The sequence below is a fragment of the Procambarus clarkii genome, chromosome 3 (assembly GCF_040958095.1).
Source record: "Procambarus clarkii isolate CNS0578487 chromosome 3, FALCON_Pclarkii_2.0, whole genome shotgun sequence".
Lineage (NCBI taxonomy): Eukaryota > Metazoa > Arthropoda > Malacostraca > Decapoda > Cambaridae > Procambarus > Procambarus clarkii.
The window spans coordinates 49,784,761-49,807,211 of NC_091152.1; the positions used below are offsets into that span (position 1 = coordinate 49,784,761).

Genomic DNA, 22,451 nt, shown 5'->3' on the forward strand with positions numbered 1-22,451 from the left:
AACGTATAGTAATCACTTGTCTAGTGCCCTCGGGAAGTGGAGATATTTGAGGTGTATATATATCTCGAAGTTTCTACTTCTTTTGTAGGGTCTGATGGTGTAGTGGGTTAAGGCGTACTAGTTATGGCAGCTACTGGAAGGTAGTTGTGCTTTCTGGGTTCGAGGTCCACTGGTGGGTGTTGTCCAAAGATTGTTAATATATATAAATATATATATATATATATATATATATATATATATATATATATATATATATATATATATATATATTTATATATATATATATATATTGTCGGGGTTCCCTCTTCCTTACTATATCACAGTGTACACAAGGTCACTCCCCGTAGCCCTGCGGGTCTTCACTCAATCCTCACGGGGCCACTGTACGCCCGGAGAGTATCCCAGTCGATCCCTGGCCGGCCTTTTTAGCCAGAGATGAGTGAGAACGCAGTTTGCTCTCTCAACCGTGTGCCCGTCCCGACAAGGGCTCTACTACTAACCACAAGGTCGCCAACTGGTGTTTCCCGTGTCCAGTAACACGTCAGTGGTATTGTGGAATTGTGGTAACAGTGGCAAGAGCACACTCAATAGATCTGATATCAGGCAGGTATTTATTTCTATCACTCTATCTCCTTTCAAGTATTATATAGCCACAAGAAATATGGAGGGGATGATACAAATGCGGAGGTATTTTGGTATTTTACTTAAAACTCAATATATCATATTCTTATATCAACAAGCAAACAGCTAGTTCATGCAAAAGTCGCTCAATCTCCACATATAAACAGGAACACACCAAGATGGCAATGCTCACCCTCACGTCAACATCAAAATCAGCTGGGCGGCTCCCCCCTCACTGCGTGATCTCTTACTGCACTTGTTTGTTGGCGAAAGGCGCCTGTTTCTTTAAATTCTCAAGAATCAATAAAGGTTCACACAACACAATATTTGCGACAATGGCAATAGAACGCAAATGATTCACTGCACTGATCTTGAGCTCAATCAAACATTTCTACATTAATGAACATAATAATTCACTATCATGGCGTGACACACTGTACTTCACATGATGATAACGAATGCAACAAGATATAGTACTGGAGTTCTCAGTAATTCCTTTCGTATGCGAATATTCAATTGATCACTGCATACATGAACAATTATTCAACACACAAGCATGTATATATATATAGATAAATCCTAGATATCAATAATAGTAATAATATATATACTGGGCATAGCCTAACACCAATAACTGGTACACTTATATATATATATATACTCTCTCTCTCTAAGTTATCATAGTAAAGACACATGAAAGAAATTATTGACACAATAAATTCTTCAGTAATTCCAGGTGCCTGCACACACCACATATAATAAATATCGTGAGTGCTCTATACAGCCTCACTCTGCACTACTGTGCCTTACTGTGACATGGACATAAGTGAGCCTTGCTCATGACATGAAAGATAATCTGGCTAAATATATTGCTGACTAAAGGGGAATTGGGAGGGAATCTAGAATCACCTACTTCCACCTATCCTCCGGTGAGAGTTGAGTTGTTGCTCCTGGTCCAGGCTCTCGCCTCGTGTAGGGAACGCCCCCACACACACACTGATGTGTCCTCCAGGAACCCAATCAACGTCCCAAAATAAACGCGTCGTCGCTGTGTTCTGTCCTCCGCAGGTCCGTGCTCCTCCTTAACGTCTTGTAGGGTTGGAGTCGGTCTCCCAGCCGTCAACTTCTCCTCCCAACTACGGCTGCCAACCTACTTCTCGGCTGCAGTCGTACGGATTCCCAATTAGTATCTCTTTCACTGCTTCCCGGTGGATTGGCTCAGCCGCTACGTCGTCACTGTGAAGCTATCAGACATCCCCAAGTCTGATAGCTTCACATCCCCAAGTATCAGAGGCCCCTAAGTCTTACGGGAAGAGAGGCTTGTTTCCACTGTAGGTAATCGAGAGAGAGGTTAAGGGCTTTTTCTAGCATTGATTTCAGTAACCGGTCATACTCACTTAGTTTTTGGCTACTGTAAGATGGTGAACACCTCAGAAAGTAGGTTAACCTGGGGAGGGACAGACATCTGGTGATGAAGTAGAGTGCATCATGAGCATCAATATCCTCAATCCTCCCATCCATCCTCTTAAGGTCGGCGATTTTCTTATCAAGGACCTCATCGATGGCTTTCAACCCCAGGGGAGCTCCTAGGAGTGTGCTGTCTTCAGGTTTAGTTTTATGGATATTTGGCAGAAGACCATCTATTCTCTCTACGATGCCCTGGTTGGAACATATTATTTCACATTTAGAAGGGTTCAGGGTGAGACCTAAAACTGCACCTTGCTCCTGGATTTTTCTGATGTCCTCCAGGAGGGAGTCTTGGGAACCAGCTAGGGTACCATCATCCAAGAACCAGATGTTAAGCTCGCTGGACAGGACCTCTGTGACTTGTTTGATGACTAAGCAGAAAAGGAGAGGAGCAAGGGGGTCACCCTGTTGGACGCCTTCTCGCGAGTCAATTTCATGTTCGCCAAAAAGTAGCTTAAGATCCATACTGTAGCATGAATGTACAAAAGGGTAGAGGGATGGGAAATGACTATGAACCGCATGGAGTACAGCATCCCTCCGATATATACATATATATATATATATATATATATATATATATATATATATATATATATATATATATATATATATATATATATATATATATATATATATATATATATATATATATATATATATAAATATATATATATATATATATATATATATATATATATATATATATGTCGTACCTAGTAGCCAGAACTCACTTCTGAGCCTACTATGCAAGGCCCGATTTGCCTAATAAGCCAAGTTTTCATGAATTAATTGCTTTTCGACTACCTAACCTACCTAACCTAACCTAACCTAACTTTTTCGGCTACCTAACCTAACCTAACCTATAAAGATAGGTTAGGTTAGGTTAGGTAGGGTTGGTTAGGTTCGGTCATATATCTTCGTTAATTTTAACTCAAATAAAAAAAAATTGACCTCTTACATAATGAAATGGGCTGCTTTATCATTTGATAAGAAAAAAATTAGAGAAAATATATTAATTCATGAAAACTTGGCTTATTAGGCAAATCGGGCCTTGCATTGTAGGCTGAAAAGTGAGTTCTGGCTACTAGGTACGACATATATATATATATATATATATATATATATATATATATATATATATATATATATATATATATAATGTGACAGTCCTGAGAGTAAACACCAGTTACAGTGGACTGTGGTTGTAGGAGACTAGTGTGACAGCCCTCAGAGTTAATTAACACTGGTTACAGTGGACTGTGGTTGCAGTAGACTAGTGTGACATCCCATAGTGTTAACACTGGTTACAGTGGTCTGTGGTTGCAGGATTCTCGAGTGAGCTGGGAGCGACAGTGTTAGAGATGCCGTACAAGGGGAAGGCGGCGTCCATGTTGGTGTTGCTGCCTGACAACACCCGCGGTGGCGACCCTGGCAAGACCTCCACGCCCCTGGACGCCATGCTGCGGCGCCTCTCCCAAGACACCCTCCACCACGCCCTCACCAACCTGAAAGAGGAGGAAGTAGATCTTCACTTCCCAAGGTTCAAACTGGAGCAGACAATCACTGAGGAACTTAAGGCGGTGAGTAGTCAGGATGTTTTACTTGCATCTCTATATAAATGTTGTCAGTGTAAAGGTAAACATTTATGGAATGTGAGTGTGAGTGTGACACAGACAAGGAGATGACACATTGTTTTTAGCAACGCAGACTCCTGAGGCGAAGGTACTTTAAGTAACGTTTTGGTCGAGAGAACTAATGAGCACCATTACACCAGGCTGTCTACTATTAATTTAAGGAGTAAATAACAAATATACGTAAAACCAAACCATAATTTTTCTAGGCCTAATATTGCATATATATATATATATATATATATATATATATATATATATATATATATATATATATATATATATATATATATATATATATATATATATATATATATATATATATATATATATATATATATATATATATATATATATATATATATATATATATATATATATATATGTCGTACCTAGTAGCCAGAACTCACTTCTCAGCCTACTATTCAAGGCCCGATTTGCCTAAAAAGCCAAGTTTTCCTGAATTAATATATTTACTATAATTTTTTTCTTATGAAATGATAAAGCAACCCTTTTCTCTATGTATGAGGTCAATTTTTTTTTATTGGAGTTAAAATTAACGTAGATATATGACCGAACCTAACCAACCCTACCTAACCTAACCTAACCTATATTTATAGGTAAGGTTAGGTTAGGTAGCCAAAAAAAGCTAGGTTAGGTTAGGTTAGGTAGGTTAGGTAGACGAAAAAACATTAATTCATGAAAACTTGGCTTATTAGGCAAATCGGGCCTTGAATAGTAGGCTGAGAAGTGCGTTCTGGCTATAAGGTACGACATATATATATATATATATATATATATATATATATATATATATATATATATATATATATATATATATATATATATATATATATATATATATATATATATATATATACATATATATACAACTTTAGAACACTTTCCCACCAGGAGACTCGAACCCTAGCCAGCACTGAAGCCTTCCAGCAACTGGCATAACAGGTACGCCTTAACCCACTCCACCACCTGCTCAGACCCTTAAAAGAGCAGGTGGTGGAGTGGGTTAAGGCGTACCTGTTATGCCAGTTGCTGGAAGGCTTCTGTGCTGGCTAGGGTTCGAGTCTCCTGGTGGGAAAGTGTTCTAAAGTTGTATACTTCACTCTCGTGTTTAGGAGAGTTGTGCCTTAAACATATATATATATATATATATATATATATATATATATATATATATATATATATATATATATATATATATATATATATATATTATTAAATATGACCGAAAAAGTAAGATTAATAATTCTAACACGAATTTTCTCGATCTTTCGAACATTTCTTTTCACTGTTGGTGGTAATTCAAAAATAAATTCTCCAAATTTCATTTTTATTTCTAGTCTGACGCGACACTTGAGCGCGTTTCGTAAAACTTATTACATTTTCAAAGACTTTAGTTTACACATACACAACTGAATAGAACTTACACATCTCCGATTTGTTTATATCTACATTTGAGTGAGGTGGATAGGGTGAGGTGGCATTAATATGGTATTAATTTCATCAACACAAGACAGAACACGAAACAATGGGTATTGAATGGAAGTGATTGTAGAAAGCCTATTGGTCTGTATTGGACTGTAAGCTCCAAAAAACCCAGTATATAGGCAAGACAACAACATCTCTTTCTAGGCGTTTAACGATGCATAAGCAACAGGGCTCCATTAAGGAACATATAATCGCTTCCCACAACCAAACCATCGCCAGAGAAATCCTAGTAAACAACACAGAAAACATCGATAGATACAGCGATAGCAGGTGGCTTGACGTTTGCGAGGCACTACACATTAAAAAGTCAACACCAGCAATCAACAGTCAATTAATGCACAACTATATTCTACCCACCTCAAGACTCCGCTCCAATATAGAAGCATCAAGAAATATGGACCAATAGGCTTTCTACAATCACTTCCATTCAATACCCATTGTTTCGTGTTCTGTCTTGTGTTGATGAAATTAATACCCTATTAATGCCACCTCACCCCATCCACCTCACTCAAATGTAGATATAAACAAATCGGAGATGTGTAAGTTCTATTCAGTTGTGTATGTTTAAACTAAAGTCTTTGAAAATGTAATAAGTTTTACGAAACGCGCTCAAGTGTCGCGTCAGACTAGAAATAAAAATGAATTTTGGAGAATATATTTTTGAATTACCACCAACAGTGAAAAGAAACGTTCGAAAGATCGAGAAAATTCGTGTTAGAATTATTAATCTTACTTTTTCGGTCATATTTAATAATATATGTCTACAGGAAAGACTGCTACCAAAATATACTAATATATATATATATATATATATATATATATATATATATATATATATATATATATATATATATATATATATATATATATATATTTATATATATATATATATATATATATATATATATATTTATATATATATATATTTATATATATATATATATATATATATATATATATATATATATATATATATATATATATATATATATATATATTTATATATATATTTATATATATATATATATATATATATTTATATATATATATATATATATATATATATATATATATATATATATATATATATATATATATATATATATATATATATATATATATATATATATATATATATATATATATATATATATATATATATATATATATATAGTATTAAATATGACCGAAAAAGTAAGATTAATAATTCTAACACGAATTTTCTCAATCTTTCGTACATTACGCTTCACTGTTGGAGGTAAATCAAAAATCAATTCTCCAAAATTCATTTTTATTTCTAGTCTGACGCGACACGGGCGCGTTTCATAAAACTTATTACATTTTCAAAGACTTTAGTTCACAAATACACAACTGAATAGAACTTACGTATCTCCGATTTTATATCTACATTTGAGTGAGGTGGAAGGGGTGATGTGGCATTAACACAAGACAGAACAAAATGTGGTATTAATAGGGTATTAATTTCATCAACACAAGACAGAACAAGGGTATTAATAGGGTATTAATTTCATCAACACAAGACAGAACACGAAACAATGGATATTGAATAGAAGTGTTTGTAGAAAGCCTATTGGTCCATATTTCTTGATGCTTCTATATTGGAGTGGAGTCTTGAGGTGGGTAGAATATAGTTGTGCAATAATTGGCTGTTGATTGCTGGTGTTGACTTCTTGATGTGTAGTGCCTCGCAAACGTCAAGCCGCCTGCTATCGCTGTATCTATCGATGATTTCTGTGTTGTTTACTAGGATTTCTCTGGCGATGGTTTGGTTGTGGGAAGAGATTATATGTTCCTTAATGGAGCCCTGTTGCTTATGCATCGTTAAACGCCTAGAAAGAGATGTTGTTGTCTTGCCTATATACTGGGTTTTTTGGAGCTTACAGTCCCAAGTGGGCATTTGAAGGCATAGACGACGTTAGTCTCTTTTAAAGCGTTCTGTTTTGTGTCTGGAGAGTTTCTCATGAGTAGGCTGGCCGTTTTCTGGTTTTATAGTAAATCGTCAGTTGTATCCTCTGATTTTTGTCTGTAGGGATAACGTTTCTATTAACAATATCTTTCAGGACCCTTTCCTCCATTTTATGAGCTGTGGAAAAGAAGTTCCTGTAAAATAGTCTAATAGGGGGTATAGGTGTTGTGTTAGTTGTCTCTTCAGAGGTTGCATGACTTTTCACTTTCCTTCTTATGATGTCTTCGACGAAACCATTGGAGAAGCCGTTATTGACTAGGACCTGCCTTACCCTACAGAGTTCTTCGTCGACTTGCTTCCATTCTGAGCTGTGGCTGAGAGCACGGTCGACATATGCGTTAACAACACTCCTCTTGTACCTGTCTGGGCAGTCGCTGTTGGCATTTAGGCACATTCCTATGTTTGTTTCCTTAGTGTAGACTGCAGTGTGGAAACCTCCGCCCTTTTCCATGACTGTTACATCTAGAAAGGGCAGCTTCCCATCCTTTTCCATCTCGTAAGTGAAACGCAGCACGGAACTCTGCTCAAATGCCTCCTTCAGCTCCTGCAGATGTCTGACATCAGGTACCTGTGTAAAAATGTCGTCAACATACCTGCAGTATATGGCCGGTTTCAAGTTCATGTCGACTAAGACTTTTTGCTCGATGGTACCCATGTAGAAGTTTGCAAACAGGACACCTAGGGGAGAACCCATGGCGACCCCATCTACTTGCTTATACATGTGCCCATCCGGGCTCAAGAAGGGTGCCTCTTTAGTACAAGCTTGGAGTAGTTTCCTCAGAATATTTTCTGGTATGTCAAGAGGAGTACAGGCTGGATCACGATACACTCTGTCGGCTATCATTCCGATTGTCTCGTCCACAGGTACGTTGGTAAACAGCGATTCTACGTCCAACGAGGCTCTTATCCCTGTGGCCCGTGTGCCCCGCAGTAAGTCAACAAATTCCTTTGGAGACTTCAGGCTGAAGGCGCAAGGAACATAAGGAGTCAGCAGGCCGTTGAGTCGCTTCGCCAGTCTGTACGTGGGTGTGGGTATCGGGCTAATGATTGGCCGAAGTGGGTTTCCAGGCTTGTGCGTCTTGACATTTCCATACGCATATCCAGGTTTATATTCCCCAATGATCTTTGGCAGGTGGAGTCCGGATTTCTTGGCGTTCACAGTTTCGATCAGTTTGTTGACCTTTGCTTTTAATTCGGCTGTAGTGTCCTTCGTTACCCTTTGGAACTTAGTTTGGTCAGAGAGTATGATGTTCATTTTCGCCAGATATTCGTCTTTTTTAAGAATGACATATATTGGCGACTTGTCACCTCTCCTGACAACTATCTCCTTGTTCTCACGAAGGCTTTTAGCTGCCGCTTTAAGCTCGGGGGACAGTATGGTGCTTCTGTAGTTGCCTCGATTCTTTCCTCCTTCTGCAATAAGTTCTGCTTGTAAGGTATCTTTGGTAGTGACCTTCTTTTGTGTCTCGAGGTCGAATATGTCGTCCAACAGAATTTCCAACTCTACTTTCCGGGCCATCTCACTCGGTCTGGACATAACATGACAGTTTATGCCCAGATTTAGGAGAGTGACTTGGTCCTCAGTGAGGTTAATTCCTGCAAGGTTCAGGAAGCCATCTCTTGGTCGTGGAATTGCCATAGGTCCTCCATATAATGTTGTTAGTTTCTTGATAATCCTTGTTTCAGTGCTGAGGTGATGTTGGTCTGTGAGGATGTCGAGGTGTTGTTCAATGCGGGTACGGATACTATCGTCGATGTTGCTATTTCTCCACTCGTTTGTAGCATGAAGTAGTTGCGTTTTGTTGTCTTTGATTTCATTCTCTGCCTTGTATATCTGATCACGAATCAGATCCTGGAGATATTTTATCGTGAAGGCTTGATTCCTTGCTGCTGGGTCGTGCGCTTTAATATTAGTATATTTTGGTAGCAGTCTTTCCTGTAGACATATATTATTAAATATGACCGAAAAAGTAAGATTAATAATTCTAACACTAATTCTCTCAATCTTTCGTACATTACGCTTCACTGTTGGAGGTAAATCAAAAATCAATTCTCCAAAATTCATTTTTATTTCTAGTCTGACGCGACACGGGCGCGTTTCGTAAAACTTATTACATTTTCAAAGACTTTAGTTCACAAATACACAACTGAATAGAACTTACGTATCTCCGATTTTATATCTACATTTGAGTGAGGTGGAAGGGGTGATGTGGCATTAACACAAGACAGAACAAAATGTGGTATTAATAGGGTATTAATTTCATCAACACAAGACAGAACAAGGGTATTAATAGGGTATTAATTTCATCAACACAAGACAGAACACGAAACAATGGATATTGAATAGAAGTGTTTGTAGAAAGCCTATTGGTCCATATTTCTTGATGCTTCTATATTGGAGCGGAGTCTTGAGGTGGGTAGAATATAGTTGTGCAATAATTGGCTGTTGATTGCTGGTGTTGACTTCTTGATGTGTAGTGCCTCGCAAACGTCAAGCCGCCTGCTATCGCTGTATCTATCGATGATTTCTGTGTTGTTTACTAGGATTTCTCTGGCGATGGTTTGGTTGTGGGAAGAGATTATATGTTCCTTAATGGAGCCCTGTTGCTTATGCATCGTTAAACGCCTAGAAAGAGATGTTGTTGTCTTGCCTATATACTGGGTTTTTTGGAGCTTACAGTCCCCAAGTGGGCATTTGAAGGCATAGACGACGTTAGTCTCTTTTAAAGCGTTCTGTTTTGTGTCTGGAGAGTTTCTCATGAGTAGGCTGGCCGTTTTTCTGGTTTTATAGTAAATCGTCAGTTGTATCCTCTGATTTTTGTCTGTAGGGATAACGTTTCTATTAACAATATCTTTCAGGACCCTTTCCTCCGTTTTATGAGCTGTGGAAAAGAAGTTCCTGTAAAATAGTGTAATAGGGGGTATAGGTGTTGTGTTAGTTGTCTCTTCAGAGGTTGCATGGCTTTTCACTTTCCTTCTTATGATGTCTTCGACGAAACCATTGGAGAAGCCGTTATTGACTAGGACCTGCCTTACCCTACAGAGTTCTTCGTCGACTTGCTTCCATTCTGAGCTGTGGCTGAGAGCACGGTCGACATATGCGTTAACAACACTCCTCTTGTACCTGTCTGGGCAGTCGCTGTTGGCATTTAGGCACATTCCTATGTTTGTTTCCTTAGTGTAGACTGCAGTGTGGAAACCTCCGCCCTTTTCCATGACTGTTACATCTAGAAAGGGCAGCTTCCCATCCTTTTCCATCTCGTAAGTGAAACGCAGCACGGAACTCTGCTCAAATGCCTCCTTCAGCTCCTGCAGATGTCTGACATCAGGTACCTGTGTAAAAATGTCGTCTACATACCTGCAGTATATGGCCGGTTTCAAGTTCATGTCGACTAAGACTTTTTGCTCGATGGTACCCATGTAGAAGTTTGCAAACAGGACACCTAGGGGAGAACCCATGGCGACCTCATCTACTTGCTTATACATGTCCAGACCGAGTGAGATGGCCCGGAAAGTAGAGTTGGAAATTCTGTTGAACGACATATTCGACCTCGAGACACAAAAGAAGGTCACTACCAAAGATACCTTACAAGCAGAACTTATTGCAGAAGGAGGAAAGAATCGAGGCAACTACAGAAGCACCATACTGTCCCCCGAGCTTAAAGCGGCAGCTAAAAGCCTTCGTGAGAACAAGGAGATAGTTGTCAGGAGAGGTGACAAGTCGCCAATATATGTCATTCTTAAAAAAGACGAATATCTGGCGAAAATGAACATCATACTCTCTGACCAAACTAAGTTCCAAAGGGTAACGAAGGACACTACAGCTGAATTAAAAGCAAAGGTCAACAAACTGATCGAAACTGTGAACGCCAAGAAATCCGGACTCCACCTGCCAAAGATCATTGGGGAATATAAACCTGGATATGCGTATGGAAATGTCAAGACGCACAAGCCTGGAAACCCACTTCGGCCAATCATTAGCCGAAGTGGGTTTCCAGGTATATAGTTTTATATATCACTATAGCAGTGATAGTGAAGTGATGGTAGTATAGTAGTGGTAGTGAGGTGATGGTGATATGACAGTGATGGTGATATAGTAGTGATGGTGCGGTAGTGGTACTGTAGCAATAATAGTGATATAACAGTGAATGTAAGGAGGAAATATATCAGTGTGAGGTGATAATGCGGTAAAAGAGAAATGATGTTGGTGTAGCAGTGACAGTGTTATGTGATAGTGAGCTGTTGGTGATATAACAGTGACAACAGCTGTCATATGGTGACACCAACAATTTGTTACTCAACATGGTCAGTATATGACCCCAAGTGTGGGGCCTGAGGTGATGGTGATATATAGAGGTGATAGTGAAGCTATAGTGATACAGCAATGATAGGTTACAGTACTGAGATGATATAGCATTGATGGTGATACAGACGTGTTTGTCAGGTATATGATACCAAAGTGTTAAACACCAAGGATAGTGAAGTTATGATGATATAGTGATAAAACTATATCATGGAAAACTATATCGAAGTCAATCATATATATATATATATATATATATATATATATATATATATATATATATATATATATATATATATATATATGTCGTACCTAGTAGCCAGAACGCACTTCTCAGCCTACTATGCAAGGCCCGATTTGCCTAATAAGCCAAGTTTTCCTGAATTAATATATTTTCTCTAATTTTTTTCTTATAAAATGATAAAGCTACCCATTTCATTATGTATGAGGTCAATTTTTTTTTATTGGAGTTAAAATTAACGTAGATATATGACCGAACCTAACCAACCCTACCTAACCTAACCTAACCTATCTTTATAGGTTAGGTTAGGTTAGGTAGCCGAAAAAGTTAGGTTAGGTTAGGTTAGGTAGGTTAGGTTGCCGAAAAACAATTAATTCATGAAAACTTGGCTTATTAGGCAAATTGGGCCTTGCATAGTAGGCTGAGAAGGACGTTCTGGCTACTAGGTACGACATATATATATATATATATATATATATATATATAGAGGTCTAGCACACTGCTACAGCTTTGTTCCGATCGGCTCGGAGACCCTCGGTTCGTGGGGAAAATGTGCATTGAAGTTCCTGAAGGAGTTGGGGGACAAATTGATCAGCGCTACAAAAGACCAGAGAGCAAAAAGTTTCTTGTTCCAGCGCCTCAGTGTTGCGATTCAGAGGGGAAATGCCTGTTGCGTCTTGGGCACTAGTCCAACTTCAGAGGAATTCGAAGAAGTGTTTGACTTGCAACAATGATCGAACCCGTCTGTGACATTCATCAATGTTTCCCATTGTTGTGTTCTTCAAGAGATCCATAACCTTTAAGCACCTTTTTGCATTATTATTTTTGTATCAACCCATGTATATCTTGTAACCATCAAATGCATAATAAAGCACAAAAAATATTCAAGGAAGGGGTGGTAGGAGAAAAGCACACAGAAACTGTATTGGAGGGGATCTAAACATTCCCTCTAATGCGTTATGCGTGGTTTCCTCCGAGGCTATGGGTCCCCCTTCTTCCAGCTAGAGGTGGTACTCTTAAAAAAAAAAAAGAAAAAAAAAAAAAAAAATATATATATATATATATATATATATATATATATATATATATATATATATATATATATATATATATATATATATATATATATATATATATATATATATGTACTGTATTAGGCCTAGGATTGCTGGTGGAGGTTAGTATTGGTAAGGTCTTATACTAAGACAGAAGCTGTCTTACCAGTAAGGGTTGAGGGGCCACAGGGCTATCAACACTACAGACCAGGCATCGCGGGGCGGATCTCATCGACACTTAAAATACTTAACAAATTGAAATGCTGTTTATCCAGACAATTCCTTCAAAAGGTCAGATGTAAGACAAACAAGGAGCAACGGGTTCAAGCTCAATAAGTCACATTGTGGAACACAAAACTGGAGATGCTTTTTGACCCTCAGGTAATAAATCCACGGATCCGCTTACCTGCCGAATTCGTAAATCCCAAAACTCTTTTGAACTCTAAAATCCAGCTTGAAAAATCACCAGGACCATTGTGGGTTCCTTTGACAAGTCACCGGCTTCCTGTCCTCGTCGAGGCCACTAGAGTGTTAGTGTTCCTCAAGTAAATTCAGGTAAAGTTATGTTGCGGGTAAAAAGTTTTAGGTTTGTCCAACTTTAATAATACAAATTTAACTTTCTGGTGGTCTATCACTACATATTGATACTCCCTGGTGGTCCAGCACTACTTATTGGTACTTCCTGGAGGTCTATAGTAGTAGGATTGACAGCTTAGCAATAATTTTTTTTTTTTTTTGAAGATCATTTCTGCAGACCATGGTATTGAGCGAACTCCCAAAAAATTCTCGCTGCCGACCACCAGATTGAATGAACTCCCAAAAGTCACTGCTGCAGACCACTAAATACAGCAAACTCCCAAAAAAGTCATCGCTCTGTCACATAGTTTCAGGCTGATTTTTTTCAGAGTTCAATTTGAGACCAAATTTTTTCTAAGTCCATTTAAAGACCGAAATTTGTCAGCGACTAGTTTATGGCCGATTTTTTTCAGTTTTAATCCTCGCTGCAGTCTTAAAAGAGTTCTTACGGATATAATTAAACTCTACAGACTTGAGCAGATATTTCTTAAAAGTTCATCAGAAGTTAGTTCTTGGACCCGATTCTATATATTTATAAGTGTAGTTTTGCTATTAACCAATCAATTTCCCTGAAATTTAAAACATAGTTATTTTAGACAGAAAATAATAAAATATATCATAATTCAACCCATCCACCTGTTTAGACAGTAGTTATTGTAGCTATGTACACCATAGTATAAATATTGACGTGCTAAGCAATTATATAGTAGAATTTGGTACTATTCATTATATAGTTATAATAAAATTAAGCAATTTTTTTTAAATATTCCTATGCCTAGTATAGCACACATATGTACTATATTAGGCCTCAGTTAGCGTGTATTAGTCCTGGGAATGTTTGATAAGGTGAGTTTAGGTTGTCTTAGCAACATAAATACAAAAACCTTTCCGGTTCGTCGAAATTCAATAGAACAGATTTCTACTTTAGGTTTGCGTTGTAAGTCGATATATGTACTGTACATCGTTACTATAAGTACTACTAAAACAGGAAGAGGGGCTGCATAATTGAACTGGAAAGATGTTTTGGCCAAGCAGATGGAACGAAGCTTTAATGTTAAAACATTAACATATTCTCTGTCACGAGTGTACAGGATTAAAAGACTCTGAGCCATCCTGACCCAAAACCTGACTTGTAATACAAGTTACCTCAACATAGATGATATGAATAAAAGCCTAATAAATATTAAGAATACGCATAGAGACACTGACATATTTTACATGATCATACTATATTTACAATGACATACTTTACATGATCCTAGTATACTTGTCGGAAAACCGATACCATTTACTAACTTTTAATACTTTATGCAGATAATATTGCTGCCTTTTTTGTAATAAACAAATTAACTCATAGAAGATGTAGCACAGATTATTTTCTTCAGTAAAAAATGGGGAATATAATTGCCACATGTCGCTATTAATTTTACCACCAATAATGGGAAACATTCTTAATACATCAGCCTTTGTACAGTAAACATCATAAAAATATTTCCATTTAATCAACTTAATTATCAGTACCAAAATAGAGAAAATGTGGGCCCTCTAACCTTCGTGAAGACATTTAGACAAAACAGAGAAGGCATCAGTGGGAGAAGGCCACAGTGAATCACCATTTAAAGCTAACAAGTCTCACCAGGGCAAATCGAGCTCCAATAAATTTTCCCTTGGAAAACTGTGTTATGGGTTGTAAAGTGCTCCCATTATCAACACGATCTTTGTCTACAGATCAGGGAGGTGTCCTTACCTGAAACCCATTTATTATCTTTACATTCCTGGCCAGTTATAAATAAAATAAATAAATAAATGTTTATTTAGGTAAGGTACATACATACAAGAAATTTTTACAAAAATTGGTTGACTTATAGGTAGAGCTAGTACATACAATGCCTAAAGCCACTATTACGTAAAGCGTTTCGGGCATGAAAAACTTAAATGACAAGCTTAATACTAATTGAGCACTTTATGTTAGGTAGATATAGGGTGAATTGGTTAGAACACTAGTCGAGACAAAATAGGGTGAGCAATATTCTCAGATCTTTATTTAAATAATTATAATAGTCCCCTGATATAACTGTCATATTAGGTTACTGCTATTATTTGTGAGTGCACTATGACAGGTGTAATTGAAGAAGAAGAAGCACAGTTAACAACTACTTGGCACAACCAGTACATGTGTTGATGCCAGCCTCAACCACGAGGAGTGTTCATCCATGTCCATATCTGCTTGTCTAGGTATCATCCATAAAGATAAGGCCTCCCCCATTTAGTTACTAAAATATATAGTCGAATACTGTATTGAATGCACACTTTACATGACTATACTATACTTACACTGACACTTTACATGATCATACTATAGCTACACTGACACTTTACATGAGCATACTATAGCTACACTAACACACTTTACATGATCATAATATACCTAAACTGACACTTTACATGACCATACTATACTTACACTGACACTTTACATGACCATACTATACTTACACTGACACTTTACATGACCATACTATAGCTACACTGACACACTTTACATGACCATACTATACTTACACTGACATTTTACATGATCATACTATAGTTACACTGACACACTTTACATGATCATACTATAGTTAAACTGACATTTTACATGTTCATACTATACTTACACTGACACTTTACATGACCATACTATACATACACTGACACTGAAAACTGAACTGAATTGATGCAACTGAAAACTCACACCCTACAAGTGTGACACACCTCACACTTGCTATTAGGCAAAATCTCACCTTGCATAGTAGGCCGAGTACTGTGTTCTGGCAACTAGGTACTATGCATATATATATATATATATATATATATATATATATATATATATATATATATATATATATATATATATATATATATATATATATATTAGTATATTTTGGTAGCAGTCTTTCCTGTAGACATATATTATTAAATATGACCGAAAAAGTAAGATTAATAATTCTAACACGAATTTTCTCAATCTTTCGTACATTACGCTTCACTGTTGGAGGTAAATAAAAAATCACTTCTCCAAAATTCATTTTTATTTCTAGTCTGACGCGACACGGGCGCGTTTCGTAAAACTTATTACATTTTCAAAGACTTCACAAATACACAACTGATTAGAACTTGCGTTTCTCTGATTTTATATCTACATTTGAGTGAGGTGGGAAGGGTGATGTGCCATTAACACAAGACAGAACAATAGGGGATATTAATAGGGTATTAAAAGTATCAACACAAGACAGAACAGAAACAATGGGTATTGAATAAAAGTGTTTGTAGAAAGCCTATTGATCCATATTTCTTGATGCTTCTATATTGGAGCGGAGTCTTGAGGTGGGTAGAATATAGTTGTGCAATAATTGGCTGTTGATTGCTGGTGTTGACTTCTTGATGTGTAGTGCCTCGCAAACGTCAAGCCGCCTGCTATCGCTGTATCTATCGATGATTTCTGTGTTGTTTACTAGGATTTCTCTGGCGATGGTTTGGTTATGGGAAGAGATTATATGTTCCTTAATGGAGCCCTGTTGCTTATGCATCGTTAAACGCCTAGAAAGAGATGTTGTTGTCTTGCCTATATACTGGTTTTTTTGGAGCTTACAGTCCCCAAGTGGGCATTTGAAGGCATAGACGACGTTAGTCTCTTTTAAAGCGTTCTGTTTTGTGTCTGGAGAGTTTCTCATGAGTAGGCTGGCCGTTTTTCTGGTTTTATAGTAAATCGTCAGTTGTATCCTCTGATTTTTGTCTGTAGGGATAACGTTTCTATTAACAATATCTTTCAGGACCCTTTCCTCCGTTTTATAAAACGGAGGAAAGGGTCCTGAAAGATATTGTTAATAGAAACGTTATCCCTACAGACAAAAATCAGAGGATACAACTGACGATTTACTATAAAACCAGAAAAACGGCCAGCCTACTCATGAGAAACTCTCCAGACACAAAACAGAACGCTTTAAAAGAGACTAACGTCGTCTATGCCTTCAAATGCCCACTTGGGGACTGTAAGCTCCAAAAAAACCAGTATATAGGCAAGACAACAACATCTCTTTCTAGGCGTTTAACGATGCATAAGCAACAGGGCTCCATTAAGGAACATATAATCTCTTCCCATAACCAAACCATCGCCAGAGAAATCCTAGTAAACAACACAGAAATCATCGATAGATACAGCGATAGCAGGCGGCTTGACGTTTGCGAGGCACTACACATCAAGAAGTCAACACCAGCAATCAACAGCCAATTATTGCACAACTATATTCTACCCACCTCAAGACTCCGCTCCAATATAGAAGCATCAAGAAATATGGACCAATAGGCTTTCTACAAACACTTCTATTCAATACCCATTGTTTCTGTTCTGTCTTGTGTTGATACTTTTAATACCCTATTAATATCCCCTATTGTTCTGTCTTGTGTTAATGCCACATCACCCTTCCCACCTCACTCAAATGTAGATATAAAATCAGAGAAACGCAAGTTCTAATCAGTTGTGTATTTGTGAAGTCTTTGAAAATGTAATAAGTTTTACGAAACGCGCCCGTGTCGCGTCAGACTAGAAATAAAAATGAATTTTGGAGAAGTGATTTTTGATTTACCTCCAACAGTGAAGCGTAATGTACGAAAGATTGAGAAAATTCGTGTTAGAATTATTAATCTTACTTTTTCGGTCATATTTAATAATATATATATATATATATATATATATATATATATATATATATATATATATATATATATATATATATATATATATATATATATATATATATATATATATATATATATATATATATATATATATATATATATATATGCAAACAAGCCTGAATGGTCCCCAGGACTATATACAACTGAAAACTCACACCCCAGAAGTGACTCGAACCCATACTGCCAGGAGCAACGGAACTGGTATGTACAGGGACGCTTTAATCCGCTTGACCATCACGACCGGACAAAAGGAAGTGATAGCCGAAGCTATTTGAACCACTTCCCCGCCGGCACTCGGATGGTAATCTTGGGCATAGCATTTTATCAAATCACCTCATTCTTTGGGGCACACGTGAGGAACACAAATGCAAACAAGCTTGAATGGTCCCCAGGACTATATACAACTGAAAACTCACACCCCAGAAGTGACTCGAACCCATACTGCCAGGAGCACCGCAACTGGTATATACAGGGACGCCTTAATCCACTTGACCATCACGACCGGACAAAAGGAAGTGATAGCCGAAGCTATTTGTATCACTTCCCCGCCGGCATAGCATTTTATCAAATCACCTCATTCTTTGGGGCACACGGGTTCGAGTCACTTCTGGGGTGTGATGACACGTGTTATACACTGTGGTTGTATGCTGTTGGTGTAGTGGACATAAAACTACCATGACTGGTGACTTTGGTGGTATACCGTTGCTGAGTTTGTTTGAGGGGTCTGAGTTGGTGTAGTGGACACAACACTACCATGACTGGTGATATACTGTGGTGGTATACTGTTGGTGTAGTGGACATAAAACTACCATGTCTGGTGACTTTGGTGGTATACTGTTGGTGTAGTGGACATAAAACTACCATGTCTGGTGACTTTGGTGGTATACTGTTGGTGTAGTGGACACAACACTACCATGACTGGTGACTGTGGTGGTATACTGTTGGTGTAGTGGACACAACACTACCATGACTGGTGACTGTGGTGGTATACTGTTGGTGTAGTGGACACAACACTACCATGACTGGTGACTGTGGTGGTATACTGTTGGTGTAGTGGACACAACACTACCATGACTGGTGACTGTGGTGGTATACTGTTGGTGTAGTGGACACAACACTACCATGACTGGTGACTGTGGTGGTATACTGTTGGTGTAGTGGACACAACACTACCATGACTGGTGACTGTGGTGGTATACTGTTGGTGTAGTGGACACAACACTACCATGACTGGTGACTGTGGTGGTATACTGTTGGTGTAGTGGACACAACACTACCATGACTGGTGACTGTGGTGGTATACTGTTGGTGTAGTGGACACAACACTACCATGACTGGTGACTGTGGTGGTATACTGTTGGTGTAGTGGACACAACACTACCATGACTGGTGAATGTGGTGGTATACTGTTGGTGTAGTGGACACAACACTACCATGATTGGTGACTGTGGTGGTATACTGTTGGTGTAGTGGACACAACACTACCATGATTGGTGACACCCTGTGTTAAAAATGTTTTGTATTTAAAAATTTTGTAAAAAATGTCTTACAGAAAAATGTTGTCAGCTCCATACTGTTGGTTTGAGCCACTTCTTAGAGTTCACCAATCCTCTCGTGTTCTTCAAAGACGTGTTCTTTGTACTTAACAATCTTCTGATCTTCCTTACAGACATGTAAGGAAGAACTTAGTACTTAGTGTTCAAGAACTTTCTTTTCTTCCTCACAGGCAAGTTCTTAGTGTTCAACAGCATTTTCATCATCATCACAGACGTGTTCTTAAGTGTACAAGAACCTACTTATCTTTCTCACAGACATGTGCTTAGTGTTCACCCACCTTTCTCACAGACGTGTTCTTAGTGTTTTAGAACCTACATATCTTTCTCACAGACGTGTTCTTAGTATTCAAGAACCTACTTATCTTTCTCACAGACATGTTCTTAGTGCTCACCCACCTTTCTCACAGACATGTTCTTAGTATTCACCCACCTTTCTCACAGACGTGTTCTTAGTATTCACCCACCTTTCTCACAGACGTGTTCTTAGTGGTCACCCACCTTTCTCACAGACGTGTTCTTAGTATTTACCCACCTTTCTCACAGACGTGTTCTTAGTGCTCACCCACCTTTCTCACAGACGTGTTCTTAGTGTTCACCCACCCGTCTGACATGTTCTTAGTGTTCACCACTCTTCCTATCTTCCTGACAGGCCCTAGAAGCTCTGGGGATCGAAGACCTGTTCTCGAGCCGCAGTGATCTCACCAACTATGTCCGGGGCACCAGCCTGAGTGTGAACACCGTCATCCACAAGGCCGTGGTGGAGGTGAACGAGGAGGGCTCCGAGGCTGCTGCTGCCACAGTCATCTCGATCGAACGGGGCCCGTTAGTGTTCAGGTGTGACCGCCCCTTCGTCTTCTTCATCAGGGACAACCACACTAACACCATACTCTTCATGGGCGTCTACAGGATGCCCTAACACCATACTCTTCATGGGCGTCTACAGGAAGCCCTAACACCATACTCTTCATGGGCGTCTACAGGAAGCCCTAACACCATACACTTCATGGGCGTCTACAGGAAGCCCTAACACCATACACTTCATGGGCGTCTACAGGAAGCCCTAACACCATACACTTCATGGGCGTCTACAGGAAGCCCTAACACCATACACTTCATGGGCGTCTACAGGAAGCCCTAACACCAAACTCTTCACGGGCGTCTACAGGAAGCCCTTGCACCATACTCTTTCTGGGGTGTCTACAGGAGGCCCTAACTCGATACTCTTCCTGGTTGTCTACAGGAAACCCTTGCACCATACTCTTCATGGGCGTCTACAGGAAGCCCTAACTCCAGAGACCTTAACTTTGATGTCAAGGAATTATGAACAACTCGCAAACTTAAGTTTCAGACGAGTATATGTTGCTTGAAGAAGTGAAGGATGACGTCTCTTCACAGCAACCATCATAGACAACACATATATACACACACACACATGTATATACCTGCCTCACACATATTACTCACATTCACACTCTCGTAGGTGTATACTTCCTCTTTCTCTCATAATACATATGTGCACATGTATACATCCTCTCTCTACTACAACAGTAACTTGTGTCAACACTTTCAAGTGTCAACACTCACTTATGTGAACTCTAGTTAGTGTAAACACTAGCTGTGACAAACATTAGTTAGTGTAAACACAAGCTGTGATAAACTCTAGTTAGTGTAAACACTAGCTGTGATAAACACTAGTTAGTGAAAACACTAGTTAGTGTAAACACTAGCTGTGATAAACTCTAGTTAGTGTAAACACAAGCTGTGATAAACACTAGTTAGAGTAAACACTAGCTGTGATAAACTCTAGTTAGTGTAAACACAAGCTGTGATAAACTCTAGTTAGTGTAAACACTAGCTGTGATAAACTCTAGTTAGTGTAAACACAAGCTGTGATAAACTCTAGTTAGAGTAAACACTAGCTGTGATAAACTCTAGTTAGTGTAAACACAAGCTGTGATAAACTCTAGTTAGTGTAAACACTAGCTGTGATAAACACTAGTTAGTGTAAACACTAGCTGTGATAAACTCTAGTTAGTGTAAACACTAGCTGTGATAAACACTAGTTAGTGTAAACACTATCTGTGATAAACACTAGTTAGTGAAAACACTAGCTGTGATAAACACTAGTTAGTGTAAACACTAGCTGTGATAAACACTAGTTAGTGTAAACACTAGCTGTGATAAACACTAGTTAATGTAAACACTAGCTGTGATAAACACTAGTTAGTGTAAACACTAGCTGTGATAAACACTAGTTAGTGTAAACATTAGCTGTGATAAACACTAGTTAGTGTAAACACTTGCTGTGATAAACACTAGGAAGTGTAAACATTAGCTGTGATAAACACTAGTTAGTGTAAACATTAGCTGTGATAAACACTAGTTAGTGTAAACAATAGCTCGAGTAAACACTCGTATGTGTAACAGTTAACCGCTGAAGAAGTTCATCTTAGTAAACGTTCACTTATTGTTGTCCTCGAGTTTCATGTTAAATAAAGTATTGTCACAAGTTATTGTTCGTATCTATATCATCTATACTATAAGAGATAATGTCTGTCTATTCAAAGTTGGCGGCAACAAGGTTGAGGCTACCGTCACCCAAATTAAATTTGCAGAGGGAATGGTCTTGCGTAAGGGATAAAAATAGGCTGGTCGGGGTCGCATAAGTCAAAAGAGAACAGCGTGCTAACGCCACCTCCTCCTTCTCTATAGGTTTGGGCACTGGCGGACATCTACATATTTATATTTTCAAAACAAAATCCTTT

General features: G+C 38.2%; 1 protein-coding gene across 3 annotated transcripts in view; it reads left to right on the top strand.

Annotated features, from left to right (window-relative positions):
• Positions 1-22,199, top strand: part of LOC138367908 (leukocyte elastase inhibitor-like) — a 49,712-nt gene extending 27,513 nt beyond the window's left edge. For all 3 annotated transcript variants that reach the window (XM_069330196.1, XM_069330202.1, XM_069330189.1), the window contains 2 exons: positions 3,415-3,668; positions 20,336-22,199. In XM_069330196.1, coding sequence (XP_069186297.1) covers positions 3,415-3,668; positions 20,336-20,602 — 521 coding nt within the window. In that variant the 3' untranslated portion in view covers positions 20,603-22,199. The remainder of the gene's footprint in view (positions 1-3,414; positions 3,669-20,335) is intronic.
• Positions 22,200-22,451: the final 252 nt, after the last annotated feature.